The sequence below is a fragment of the Myotis daubentonii genome, chromosome X (assembly GCF_963259705.1).
Source record: "Myotis daubentonii chromosome X, mMyoDau2.1, whole genome shotgun sequence".
Lineage (NCBI taxonomy): Eukaryota > Metazoa > Chordata > Mammalia > Chiroptera > Vespertilionidae > Myotis > Myotis daubentonii.
Window position 1 is genome coordinate 40,621,240 of NC_081861.1, and position 13,752 is coordinate 40,634,991.

At 41.7% G+C, this 13,752-nt stretch overlaps 1 protein-coding gene across 1 annotated transcript; it reads right to left on the reverse strand.

The window, feature by feature from the left end:
* Positions 1-5,599: 5,599 nt before the first annotated feature.
* On the reverse strand, positions 5,600-13,284 carry PGRMC1 (progesterone receptor membrane component 1). Its single transcript, XM_059679984.1, has 3 exons — positions 12,865-13,284; positions 9,429-9,584; positions 5,600-6,874 (listed from the first exon to the last, which is right to left on the reverse strand). The coding sequence occupies exons 1-3, from the start codon at positions 13,187-13,189 to the stop codon at positions 6,771-6,773; spliced, it is 585 nt and encodes a 194-aa protein (XP_059535967.1). The 5' UTR covers positions 13,190-13,284; the 3' UTR covers positions 5,600-6,770.
* Positions 13,285-13,752: the final 468 nt, after the last annotated feature.

Sequence of the window (13,752 nt, forward strand, 5' to 3'; positions counted from 1 at the left end):
TTTGCAAAAAGAACATTTAAAACCAAGTATAGCTGTGTAGTTAGCAACAACAAGAGCAAGAGCAACATTTAAAAGCTTGAGCAAGGTCAATTGAAAAAACTTGTTTCTCTTGCCAAACTATGGGTCAAAATCACTGCAGGTGTGTTGGCAATCTTTGGAAATACAAAACATCCAGTTTCTGAAAGTTGGTAAAACAATGTACTTGCAAAAGTTCCTGATCTAAGAGCAGACATTTCTACAGTTCAACTATAACTTTAATTTGGTGCCATTGAAAGAGCAAATTAACGATGAGAAGTATTGAGATAGCCTCTTTGACCCTTTAGCTATCGTAAGGTCATCATTTAGTATCATTTATCTTCAAAGAGGACAACAGCGGATAAGGATCTTTTCACGTGTTCTTTGATTTCGTCAGAACACCATGTACAACAAACTTTCTTACCTTTCATCTAGAAACAACTATGTATAAAAGAAATGAGACAACAGTTAGAACATAGACTTCTTCATATCATTAGAGGTTTTCATGAGCACCCATCAGAAGGAAATTAATCTTCTTAATATATTCATAGTACTCAGAGTTTTCCTTTTAGAAAGAATTGGAAGAAGCATCTAAAAGGGGCTCAGATTGTCCTTTGAGTTTTAAAGGGACAGTGGACTATTAGCAGAGTTGTTTTTGAAGAACCCTATGACATTCCAGCCTAGAAAAGCAACAGGATTGAAGTGATACAACCAGTGGGACTTGCAAAAGGGAATATTGAAAGATCCTCGGGCAGCAAAAATGGCACTTGAGAAGAAAAGACATGACAGTATTCCATTTCAGGTTACATAATCTTTTCAGGGTTGGATGACATCAGTTTGTAAAAAGCCACTGGATAGCCCCCAAAATGACTTTCTAAAACAGTAACAAGTGCCTCCTCAATCCTCAACAATGCCATGGAGTTAGGAAGAATCAAGGGCAATGCCCATAGTTTTCTAGCTGGGGAAAATCATATGTGTGCCAGATTTGTAAACTCTTAAGCAATTTATCTTTTTACCTACTGTTTTTGGAGTTCTTTCTTTTTTATTGCTTAAAGTATTACAAAGGGTTGGAGTTCTTGAATATGTTTTTTTACATTGAAATATTTTACAGATTCTTAGACTTACTGCAGTGCATGTAATGTTGAAAGCTTGACTGATTCATTCTGCCTTATGTTGGATTTAGAACCTCAGGGCCAGTAGATGACCTTTTATCTCCAACAAAGCTATACCCAACTTAGCAACTGAAGACATTGATAGGATCAGATTACCAGCAGCAAAAAATGGTGACTTTAACCTACAGAAGTATTAGAAGGCAACATTTTCATACCACATGATTCATTTGCAATAGTCCTAACTTGATAGAACAGTACCAGCTGGTAAAGCCAAGGTAGAATGCCAATCAATGTGGTTGCCCAGAGTGAGAGGCACAACATGTATTCATAACCAGCCTCTTGAGCAACCTGATATCTGAAGGGGCTAGAAAATCTTCTCATTTATCTAAAGTGAGAGCCACGTGTTGTTTCATTAATGTCTTCTAATCATATTCAATAGAAGTATGCTAGTACATGCAAAAGTTCAGAAGTGAAGTAGCAAAGCAGGTTATGTTTACTGTCATTACTTTCTATTAGTTAACATTGTTATTCTTTGTTGTGCTGTTATTTAACTGGGGCAAAAGTGTTTTCTCATATCTGTTTTCTATGTCTTATGAAGTAACCAACAAATGAGGTGTTGACTCTGTTTTCTTCAATTCCACTTTCAAGCCAGTTATTCTACCATCAAACTAGGTTTGGCTTGTCAAATCTGAAAAATCGCTCATGGGGCAAATGCCTTTTCTCTTCTGAAGACTGGCATTGACTATTAATGTTCAAAGTACTGTTGTCCAAGCAGTCTTTTAAAACTATTAATGGCTTGTACTTTGTCAGACAACTTTCTGCAACCAGGTATTCTCTTTCAATGAGACCCTGCCTGTTTATTTTCTCATGTTTCATGCCATTGAAACAAGATTATGGATTTATAATGGAAAACAGATATGTTCTGAATAAAAAAAACACCTCAATTTCTTATTTGATCATTTTTCTTTGTAGAGCTTTCAGTCATGGAAACAATCTGCTGCTCATAAAGACATAAAATAATAGAAATAGTTTAAAACAGTATGTGCATTTTTTGTATAATAGAGCTGGTGCTAAGTTAGATCTGTGTAATAATTTCTGTCTTGTTTTGTTTTGTTTGCTAACTAAATACCATCTTGGGGCCTAGAAGAAAATAAAATGCTGGTTTTATGTTTACTTTTGGAACAACCCTGGGTTTTTATGTCTTGTAACACATTCTAGATTTAACTAAACCTCTTTTCGTTGTGTAGGACTTAAATATGGAAGAGAATAATTGTACTTTTCAACTGAATGACTTAGTAGGGAATGGAACAGAACTGAAAATACTATCATTACTTTCTATTAGTTAACATTGTTATTCTTTGTTGTGCTGTTATTTAACTGGGGCAAAAGTGTTTTCTCATATCTGTTTTCTATGTCCTATGATGTAAGGGCCTGAACTTTAAAATTGTTCTCATATTTTTCATTGTATGTGCTGCTGATAGTGTTTTAAGAAAGCTCAAAATTTGTCAAGGTATTTTTGTCAATTTGTTTGAATTGCTCAGGTAGAAAGCTATGCAAACTGGTAATTTGAAAATAAGAATCAAATGTATTTGTATTTATTACAGTACAGTTTAAATGTTAACTTTTAAATAAATGCTGATAATTCCATGCTAGTTTCTACCTATAGAATGCTGCCTTGCATTAATATTGCTAACCATTTGTACTGTTAAAGAAATAATACACATTCAATTTTCAGATAGATTAAAGATAAAATTGTTATAGTGAAAAGAGTCTTGTTTCATTTACCATATTATTGGCTGCAATGTTGGACATCTACAATAACATTTTCTTTTCAAATGTTTTTATTGATTTTAGAGAGAGAGGAAGGGAGAGTGAGAGAAACATTAATTGGCTGCCTCCTGCATATCCCCTACTAGGGATCAAGTATGAAACTGAGGAATGTGCTCTGATCAGGAATTGAACAAGTGACCTCTCAGTGCATGGGACAATACCCAACCAACTGAACCACACTGGCCAGGGCACTACAATAACATTTTCTATGAAAATATACATCTCTACTTTCAATATTGTTTCTATGTACCTTGTCCGTTTATGATGCTAGTTAATGGAAATTAACTTTCAGAGATCATGAAACCACAGTTTTATTTTCATTTTGGATAAATTGAAATTAAGATATTGGAACTTATGATTCTTCTCCCCTCAACCAAAGTTTTACCAGTGCTATGGAAAGGTAGCAAAAGGACTTCATGGAATCTCATCTCATCCCTTCAGCCGTTGGTGGAAGTAATAAAGTTATGCAATGTCAAAAAATAACTGTGGGTGTGGGCTGGGTGTCTAGTCTGGTGGGAAGTCTAGACAGTTATGCAGTGTCCCAAAACAGGTGTGGGTGTGAGCTGGGGCCTTAGTAATCAGTCCTTGACCATTCATGAGTTAACTGTTCTTTCACATGAAATGTACAGCAAACTGCCTCTAAGTATCCTATATAATAAAAGCCTAATATGCAGATTGTCCCCTTGGGCAGCTGGGAGATCGACCAGGAGTTTGACCGCTCACTATGACTTGCGCTGATCACCAGGAGGCGTCAACAAAGCAGTGCTGGCAGTGGGCGGCAGTGGAGGCACTGCTGGCCCCGATGGACCCCTATGAGTGGGACCACGGTGGGATGGTGGAGCAGGTGAGCGGGTAGTGCCAGGCCAAGGTGGGTGCAAGTGGGGCCTGATAGCCCCACCAATCACCCTGCAGATGGAGACCAGTGGCAGTGGTGGGGGGCGGGGCCGCCACCCGGCTCCCAGGCGCTGAGGGACCTGGGCTGCAGGGAGGAGGCCTGGCCCCGGTTGATCTCCCCGCAGGCAGGATGGTGGAGCAGGTGAGGGGCCGGCACCAGGCCAAGGCGAGGTGCCAGTCGGGGCTGCAGGGCTGCAAGGCTGGGGGCAAGAGCTGGGGCCCAATCCCCACAGGCCACCCTGAGGGACCCTACCCGTGCACGAATTCGTGCACCAGGCCTCTAGTTATTTATATAAGGAAGGCAGAGTGTCCAATCTGGGCACTTGAGAGCTGAAAGGGTCCTTTTTGGGTTCAAAGAGTTCTTTGTGAAATAGCAAGGACTGTATGGATGCTTTTTCTGGATCTTGGGTTTGCCCTCTGAGGTAAGGTAAATGTGACAGTATGTAGAGAAGTCACAAATTTGTGTAGATACTGAAAACACTTAGAATATGCTGCTTCAGACCCAGAGATGCTGATTGTGAGAACAGTGTTTCTGCAGGAGTTGGACAAAAGTAGGTGGAGAGCAAACATGTTCACCTGACACTTTCCCCACTGGCCTATAGTGGTTCCCTCATCTTCTTGAATTGCCTTTCACATAAAATGGCTTATGAATATGTGAACTGGATGTGTAATGTCTTTAGATTCAAGTCCTAACTTACAATAATATCCTTTTACATGTAGTCAGTACAATGTTGATTTAGTTCTGAATGGAGGGAAATCAGGCTATTTGGGATTGAAGCTTTAACCTGGCATTAGACAAACCCATTTAACTTTGTAAAATAAGTAGCTTAATCTTAACATCTAAATGAGATTTCAGGCTGCAAAGGTGGCCCAAGTTCGTCTCCCACTCCTTCCCCCAAAGCATATGGTGGTAAAACAGGTTGCTTGTCACAAAACGGGCAATTTATTTGTTGAATGAAATCTAGTTGAGGAAAAGGGCACATTTAAATAAAAAACCAGGTTAATAATATGGTTTAATAACAAAAACATTCTGTGAGCCCTCTTTCATTCAGGGTCTACATCGCTTATAAGAAAACTTCCAACATTAAACATTAAAAGGCCAAAACACTAATATTCAGAGTAATCATTTGTATATGTTTATACAACTGATATATGCAAATCTAATATCCCCCTTTTGACATGAAGGGAATGAAGTTTGCTACTCTAAGGATTCTTGACTACTTAACTGATCAGATGGTACATGAAAACAAAACTTTGCCTGGTTGGATAGCTCAGTGGGTTAGAGCATCATCCCGATAATCCCAAGGTTGCCGGTTTGATCCCTAGTCTGGTCACATACAAGGAGCAACTGATGAATTCATAAATAAGTAGAACAAAAAAATCGACTTAACAAAACCTTAAAACTCTACCTTGGCATTTGGTAGCAATCCCTTCAATAAAATTATCCCCTTATGTCCTTGCTATATAAAGACCTAAGGCAGAGGTCTGCCTTTGAGTTTAGAAAGTTCTTAAAGAGGCAGAATTTGACAAGTCACAAAAAATCAATTCAATCCACTATTTCTTAACAGCTGGTATTTGGTATGTGGTGGGAGGCTTCTATGAAGTTTTGTCCCTTTATTTGTTTCTCCTGAAATACAAAAAAAAAAAAAAAAATCACTCAAAAGGGAAAATCTTAGTATTTAAGGTAAAGTGATTAATCTGGTTCTTTATATTTGTTTTTGTTTTTTTAAATAAAACAACCCACCACATTATATTGGGTAAAACCATTTTATTAACTGACCAAAGCACTTCATTTTGTTTTCTGATTTGAGGTAAAACCATTAAACATGGTTCACAAGAAAATACAAGGAAAATACTATTCAACTACAATTACAAGAGTTTGAAACTTCACTAGTTGTTCACATAACACAAATTCATATAACTGTACAGTCTACTTAGCTAAGTTTATCGTTAACCATAAGACCAATATCAAAGACCTAGACACTTGACTACTACTCTTGCAGTGGCTCTAGTTTTGTGACAAAAGAGTTAACTGTTACCACTTTATGAATATACTTTACTTCAAAAACCACTTGGCTAGTGATGTGCACTGTTTTCTCACTCAGGGGGGTGTGAAGGCTCTTAGTAGAGCAATCACCTGATCTACATGCCCCTCATGTCAAATCATGTAAAATAACCATTGCTCCACCATGAACATGGAGACTGAAAAGATAGCCCTATAATGTTCTTCATGTATTTAGATTTTTAGGCAAGCCAGCTGATTTTCCCCAAAGCTTCCTTTTGAATGTTCAGATCATGTTTTAATCCTCACTATAGAGAACAGTTAGTGAAGGTGTCCAAGTGTCTGAACAATGATGCTGTCTAGAAACAATGTATTTCTTCCAACTAAGCCCAGCTTTGAGATTTCATTTTCTTACTGGACAGCTCTCTTTAATAAATATCAAAGCCTTTGGGACACTGCAGATTTGCTTTAGAGATGGAATTCATGCAGTTAAATCCATTGAGAAATAAGGAATTTGCTGTCTTTAGAGAACATCATGACTAAAAGTTGATCCTTTGTTCTTAGTGCTTGAAGGACTGCACATTTTGCATTTCTACGTATTTGGGGGAAATACCCAAGTCTTACCTATCTTTTAGGAAAAACAAATTTAAATTCAGCCTGTACTAACTACAAATAGAAGAAGAACAGTACTAACATTTGTATTACAGCACTGCAGTTCACTTTCTGCATTTATGACACACAAACATCATGCACTCAAAGAAGTTAATTTTTTCAGTGTCACTAGTGATGTTAATTAAAAAAATTTACAGCAAGTTCAAAACTTTTCTAAATATTGAAATCACCACATTTTAAAGACAGACTGGAATGTTACAAATGATTCTGCAAAATACAAAAATAGATATGCATCCATGAATGCTTTAATCGTTTTTCCGAGCATTCTCATCTTTTGGTTCTTCATCATCCGAGTACACAGTGGGCTCTTCTCCCTCCTTCAGCAGTTTGCCCACGTGATGATACTTGACTGGATAGAAAAAAACCACAAATGGTCAAGTCACTACCATATTTCGTGTTATTGATTAGAGGCCTACAATCTACTTAGCAATGTGTTGGGCTTCTTAGAGTTTTGTTCAGAAGACAAATATAAAAAAGCAATGTCTGACAGAGTGTGCAATGAGTATGCAAATGAGTGTACAAATGTTTAGAAGGCTCATTATGAGGTAGTTAGAATATGCTTTAGAAAATGTGCAGAAGGATTTGGGTAGGAAAACACCACATACAAAAGCATGCAGGTGAGACTGAACATACCTGGGAAGCAATAAAGAGACCAAGTTGGCAGGAGTAGAGTAGGAGCAAGGTTGTCTAAGCAGTGTGGGGAAATACTATAAAGGATGTGGAAAGCCAGCCTGAGGAGTTTGGACTTCTATATGTGGCAAAGGGCACTGAAGGTTTATGACAAAGGTAGGACCAGGTAAAATAGTGCTTTGGCAACAGTGGTATCGCTGTGATGTTGAGGGGAGATGACAGTAAAGGAGAGACCAGAAAAAGGGTGACCAAGAGGCCAGCAAGGGTGCACAGGACCAAGAGTCAGGAGTAGGGGGGTGTTGGTGTGGGAAGGGAAAGGGAAGAACATATGGTAATTTAAAGGATAACTGCAAACATGAGTTAATGAAGTGAAAATTGGAGATTCCATGGACCGAAATGGGGACTCTGGAGAGGAACAGGATGGATTTATTACAAGGACTGGATAAATTAGTATTGGTAAGCAGGTCCTTGGAAAACCCTGATAAAGTTCAACCCAATTGTGAGGATAGAAAGCATATTGTAGGGAGTAAGGAGGTACAGAGAGGAAATGAAGCAATGCTTAGGAACAACCACTGGTTGTTTGACAGTGGAGGGAATGAATGATAATATCTAGTGGATGAAGATGCTGGCAGGAGATGAAAATTTTCCCCAACACGAGGAAAAAGCTATACGATGTTAAAGCAAGTGGTAAAGGAGGCATAGCACTGGAGATGTTGGAGAAAACAGATTTAAGAGGATATACTGGAATGCAAAAGACTTGGGAAGAGATGGAGTCAGCAAACCACCACCATAATGGCTGTTTCCTTGTGGCCAAGCTAACACAGGGTTAATCATCTCCATGTCAGAGGCCAAGAGGACAGAGCCTCCTCTTTCCAAATATGGTTAGGAATTAAAGGAGTACCAACCTGTCTAACAAGGTAATCTGAGCTGCTTTTGTGTGAAATAATCACCAGGATCAACTGGAACTTCCCTATCTGAACATATTATAAAGGTCCCTAGGGTGCTTGGGACTGTGCAAGACAAATAAAAGCTGCGGGTGCTTGAGAAACATGCCTTAAGGGGAATCCACAGCAACCCTGAAGCCGAAGTTTCACAACAGCAATTGGGACTAAGCATAGTTCAAGGGGGATGGGAACCACACTTTTTACCCCACTGATGAAGGCAAGCCCTAGAAAATAGAGCTTTGTAAGTTATAAATTACAGCTCATTGGTTTCATATAGAAGAATCTATTGTTACAAAGGCATCTTGAGGATGCAAACATGAGGGACTATGTTAGATAGCTAAATTATGTTTTCCATGTAAAAAGACTTGCCTCTAGCCTTGAAAGCTACGCTTAATCTGATTGAGATCCAAACTCTAAAGGTAGAGCCTTATCTGACTAATTATTAACTAAGAACTCTCTCTGAAGTCAGCATTAGTTTCAAAGAAAATGGTTGGATTTAGGGGAAAAAAAGCAATATAATCAGTAATATTTAACTGATTATAGGGAACAGCAATTAGAAAAATCACATTTTAAATGAAAAAATTCCTTAAAGAAATGATCATGGTCTTTATATACTGTTTCAAAGCTGGGAAAGATTATTATCAAATTATTAGCAATGAAATATTGCTCAAGGTATCTTTAAACATTTAGGTTTGACAAAAATCAATTTCTCAGTGCTCAAAATTTGAACTTAACCTCCAAACTTACTTCTCCTCCAAAGACCTCAGCCCATAGCAAAAGCCAGGAAACAAGTGTCTCCGTTTTTTTTCCTTTTTAAAAATGCAGACACCGTTGTTGCTGGGCATATTATAAGCATCATTTATTTGTAGATGAAGCCTATATTTAGGCTCAGTTAGATTCAAAGAGAAGCTGTTTTATAGAATACAAGTCTCCTATTCTTTAGCAGAAATGTGGGTTGCTTTTAAACAGTAAGCTCTACAAGAGAGGGCTTATGAAAACCCCTCTTTCTGTAGCCATGATGGCCGCTGGCCTTTCCCCTCATATCAGTCACCAAATCGTAGTGTGGAATCTGTGCAAACCTTTCAAAAACTAAAAAAACCAGAAACCCGAGATTCCATAGAGAACAAGCTAAAAATTGGTATGCAGTCATGGCAAGTGACTCAGCACTACTGCAATTACTTCAAGCCATGAACTTGATCCGTCCAAGATTCAGGAGCCTATCAAAATGCTCCCCAAGTTTCAGGTTATTTAGTAATAACTATTGGACTGCTGTGAATCCCATTACTGGTCGAAATTTGATCTAGCCACAACTTAAAAAAAAATGCTTACAAGTGAACTGAGAGTCCCAGTCACTCAGGGTCTCCTGCTGGGCAGGAGTGAGATCAGAAAGGTCATCATACTCATCCTTCAGAGCTTCCTTATCCAGGCAAAATGTGGCGAGGCCCCTGGATGCATCTCTTCCGGCAAAGACCCCATATGGCCCCTCTTTAAAAACAAAACAAAACCAAAGACAGAATCTTTATTAGACAGTCAATTTCTCTGTGGTTTATACACAGAAAATGGCTTCCTTACCCATCAACATCAAAAGCCCCTTTTTGGAATATCCAATTTCATTTGGAAACCATAAGTGATGTTGATACTTTGATCATTATGTAGTGGATACTACAAGGCCTGTTGTTATTAAACTTATTTAGATAACTAAAACAATCAAAATATTATACATTACCATCCATTTCCTGTGATTTTTCAAATAGCTAATAAAATAGCCATAAATGATGATCTCCCGGGGGGCTGGGGGGGGGGGGGAAGGGGGCTGGTAGGGACTAATACAAGATAATACTAAGTACACGGGTCACAGTTCAGCTTTAGGAGATTGAAAACAGAGCCTGGCTCTTTTCTAGGCACCGGGGCTACACCAGTGAAAGTTATGGTTTCTTAAGATAATAAACACCAAGGTTTTAGTAAATCAGAACATTTCCTTATAAATGTCGACAGAGATCTTTGGTTGCAAGAATGTACTAAACATTAACATGTGGCATCTGCAGGATAAATTCTTTTATGAGATTATTAGTGGTTCAGAAATCTATCCACAAGTTACATAATCTTCACTGTCAATAAAGATGAGGTAGAACAGAGATAATCTCTGTCACTCTGTTTTTGGTGGGCTTGAAGGAAGATTAAAAATCCTAAAATTTTCATGGAAAATAGAGGAATCAATACCTCAAAATAATTCCACCTAAGAGAGTAGTGAATCATTGTGTAGGTACTTAAAGTGGATATTTACACTTGCTTAAATATTGTACAAATAAATGCAAAGAATCCAATGTGTTTCCACAAAGGTTGATTGAGTAGCAAACCTGACATTAAAGTTTGTAAAAGTATGGGTCAAGTTTCAATATGGCCTGGCCAGCTGAAACCTCAATCCACCAGGATTTTTTCTTTTTTACAAAATAGATGAAATTTATGCTCAACTTTGAAATGCAAGTAAGATTCTTAAAAAAATGGTTATTTTAAATCGTGATTATTAGTATATGCTACTATTTCCACCAGAGAAGGTTAAAAAAAAACCTTCATAGTTTTCTAATAGGAATAGTAGCACCTAGTGCTTAAAAATAGGCCAATTGTATTGGTTTGGACCACACCATTTCAGAAATTCACAGAAAACCACAGTCTGAGAGGAACATTAAAGGACTTTGAAGAATGTGTATTAACTAGAATGTAAGCTCCATGAGCAGAGATTTGTGGGAGGTTTTGTGTGTGTGTGTGTGTGTGTGTGTGTGCGCGCGCGTGCACGCGCGTGTGTTCACTGCCATAGTCCCAGCACCTACAAAAGTGCCATGCATAGGCGAGGCCCTAGAATGAAATGAATAATTCCTAGGAATCCTTTGTAATATGAAGTATCCTTTCCATACAATGTCACATATTCATGGGCTTACAGGATGACAGTGCAGGGTAGAGACTTAGAGATCTCACAAGGGCCATCATTTTAAAGAGGGACAACTAAGGCCCAGAGAGAACAATGCTTGACACTGGGTCACACAGCTGGTCAATAATCCAACCAGGGCTCGAACCCAGGTTGCTTGACTCCCAATTTTGTGCTTTTTGCACAGGCCTACATTCTGCTCAATGACTTTGCAAACTAAAATCATATGATGATGCCCCACATGCTTGTGTTTTGACTGCTTTATGGTGCAGCTCAGTAATAACAGTTATTTACATGATTATGTTTATTGATAATGCCTCTAGGTGTGCCACCATAAGTGACAAATAATATAGGTGTGGTCTTCAAATTATTTTGATAGTTACATGTCTGCAGAAAGTGTATCTTAATGATCCACAAGGAAAAACTGCTAAATGGGAGAGTTCCTTAATTTTAACACATCTGATTTTGATTAGTTGGATTGGGAGAGTAAAACAAAGTGGGAGTGGAGAGGGCCAGATTGCTGCCTTCTATACTCTTCTCTCTCCATGGCAGCAGGAAAGAGAGTGTAGGCAGTGTGTATATACTCCCAGAGCTCCTTGGTTTTAGAGGAGCCCATATTGGAGGAGCTAAAATCTCTTCTTCCTCCACTGCAAATACGTATTCTATAAAACCAGGCTGCATCTCGAATTGGCCTGGAGAAGTAGCATGTTAAATGTAGATTCCTGGGGATCTTTCATTGTTATGGTGTTTAGGCCAGAAATCCATATTTTTCCTCAAGCTCATCAGGTGATTCTGATTCAACTGGGCTTGAAAGGCCTCATCTCTCACCCTCATTTCTCTTCTGGTTGGCTTTTCCTGAATCCCCACACCCAGTAGCCTTCATAGCCCTACCCCCTTTGTTTCTCAGGATCCTCCCACTTCTCCCTCCCTCCCTTTTTAATTTTTTTGGCTTCTAGTCCTTTCTCTCCTGCTATACACTACTGTATTACCTTCTCATCTTACTACATTCCCATTGTCCGCCACATTTGGCCTTTATTCCTCCCTCACCCAGCTCCCTTCTCCCTAACGAACCTCCCTTGTTTATCTTCCAGCTTTTCCCTGTCCGCTAAACACGGAGTGCACACACATACCAAACACATGCACAAACATACCTGACACATGCCATATTCCAAGCGTCTGCGCGCACACACACACACCCACACGCTCCCGACAAGCCACATACACTGACTATGCACACACAGCGCACACTCACATCACACCCCCACGCACCATGCTTCTACCTGCTGCTAATCCCATCTCCCTTTCCTTCTCCCACACCCTCGCATTCCACCATGGCTACTCCTGGCATCAACGGCCTTTACGTCCTCTTCAAGGCTGGGCGTCCCTCCTCCCACTGCCCACCCCCCAGGCCACCCTTAAGGCAACACCATCCTCTTCTTCCAGGAATCCGCAAATCCGATACCTTCAAAACTCCCCTAACACTGCTTTCTGCTGTATCCCACACACACCCTTTCCAGCCGCCCCTCCCCCCGTCCATTTTACACCCCCCCCCCCCCCGCAGCTTAAGCGCGTCAGACTCTCCACACACCTCCACCCGGGCATTGGTAGGGGCGGGGAATCTGGCCCCCAGAGGCCCGCAGCCCTAGAGCACCTCTCGACCCCCGCCTCCGCCCCGGGGGAAGCCGCTCAGCCCCCACCGCCCGCCTCTCCTCCTGCCCGCCCTCACTAACTCGGTCGCCATTCCTCCCCGGGGGCGCTCCACTTTCCCCTCGCCCCTCCGGGCTCATCCCCGTGCCGGGCCCCCTTCTTTTGTTTCCACGTCCCGGGGGCCAACCGCCTTACCAGGCCCATAGAACTTGCGGCCTTTGGTCACGTCGAACACCTTGCCGTTGATGGCCATGAGTATGCGCGGGTCCTGGACGCCGTCGAAGCATCGCAGCTCGGCAGGGGTGAAGTCACGCCGCTTAAGGCGGGGCAGCGGGGGCGGCTCGTCGTCGTCGCTGTCGCCGCTGGCCGCCGGCTGGTCCCCGCGCACGATCTTGTACAGCAGGAAGATGCAGAGGCCGAGCAGCAGCAGGTTGAGAGGCGATGTGAAAATCTCGTTCAGCAGCCCGCTCTCCAGCTCGCTCGGTTCGGCGCCCGTCGCCACCACTTCCTCGGCAGCCATGATCGCTGGAGCAAAGGTTGGGCCGGACTTGGGAAAGCTCCGGAACTTGAGGCTTTCTCCACCCTCTCCGAGAGCTTAGTGCGCGCGGGGCTCGGCGAACAACGACTAGGCAGGGGAGGAGGCGGGGCCAGGAGGGGAGTGGGCGGGGCAGAAGTGGGCGGAGCGTCCCAGCCTGGTCTGTCTCGAAGCTGCTGACGCGCGGCGCTGGGCCGAGTCTGGCTCCGCCTAGCTCAGGCCTCCCATCTTCCTGTGGACCGTGGATCCCCTCCCCCAGTGGGATCCAGCCTCCTCCACTGCTGAGATAACTGAGCCCACCCCTCAGCTCCACCTGCGAGGCTCCGGACCCCTCCCGATGCCATCCTCTCGCTCACCACGATGCAGGGCGCAGCCCTCCCGAGCACCCTGCTAGCTCCTGACACACCGACCCCCTCAGAGAGTCTTGGCTCTATTGGGCTCTGTCTGAAGACGACCCCTCCCCCCCCCCCCGGCTCCCCCCCCCCCCCCGCCACCTGATGCGCGCCAAACACCGACTCCATTTCCTAGCTTCGGGCTTCTCTCCTGCC

Bases quoted from the DNA above. Each gene is read 5' to 3' on its own strand.
- PGRMC1 (XM_059679984.1), bottom strand. From the start codon at position 13,189: ATGGCTGCCGAGGAAGTGGTGGCGACGGGCGCCGAACCGAGCGAGCTG. The intron at 9,585-12,864 runs GTAAGGCGGTTG...TTGTTTTTAAAG, and splicing joins CCGCAAGTTCTATGGGCCTG to AGGGGCCATATGGGGTCTTT. The intron at 6,875-9,428 runs GTAAGCATTTTT...TTTTCTATCCAG, and splicing joins CTGGGACTCTCAGTTCACTT to TCAAGTATCATCACGTGGGC.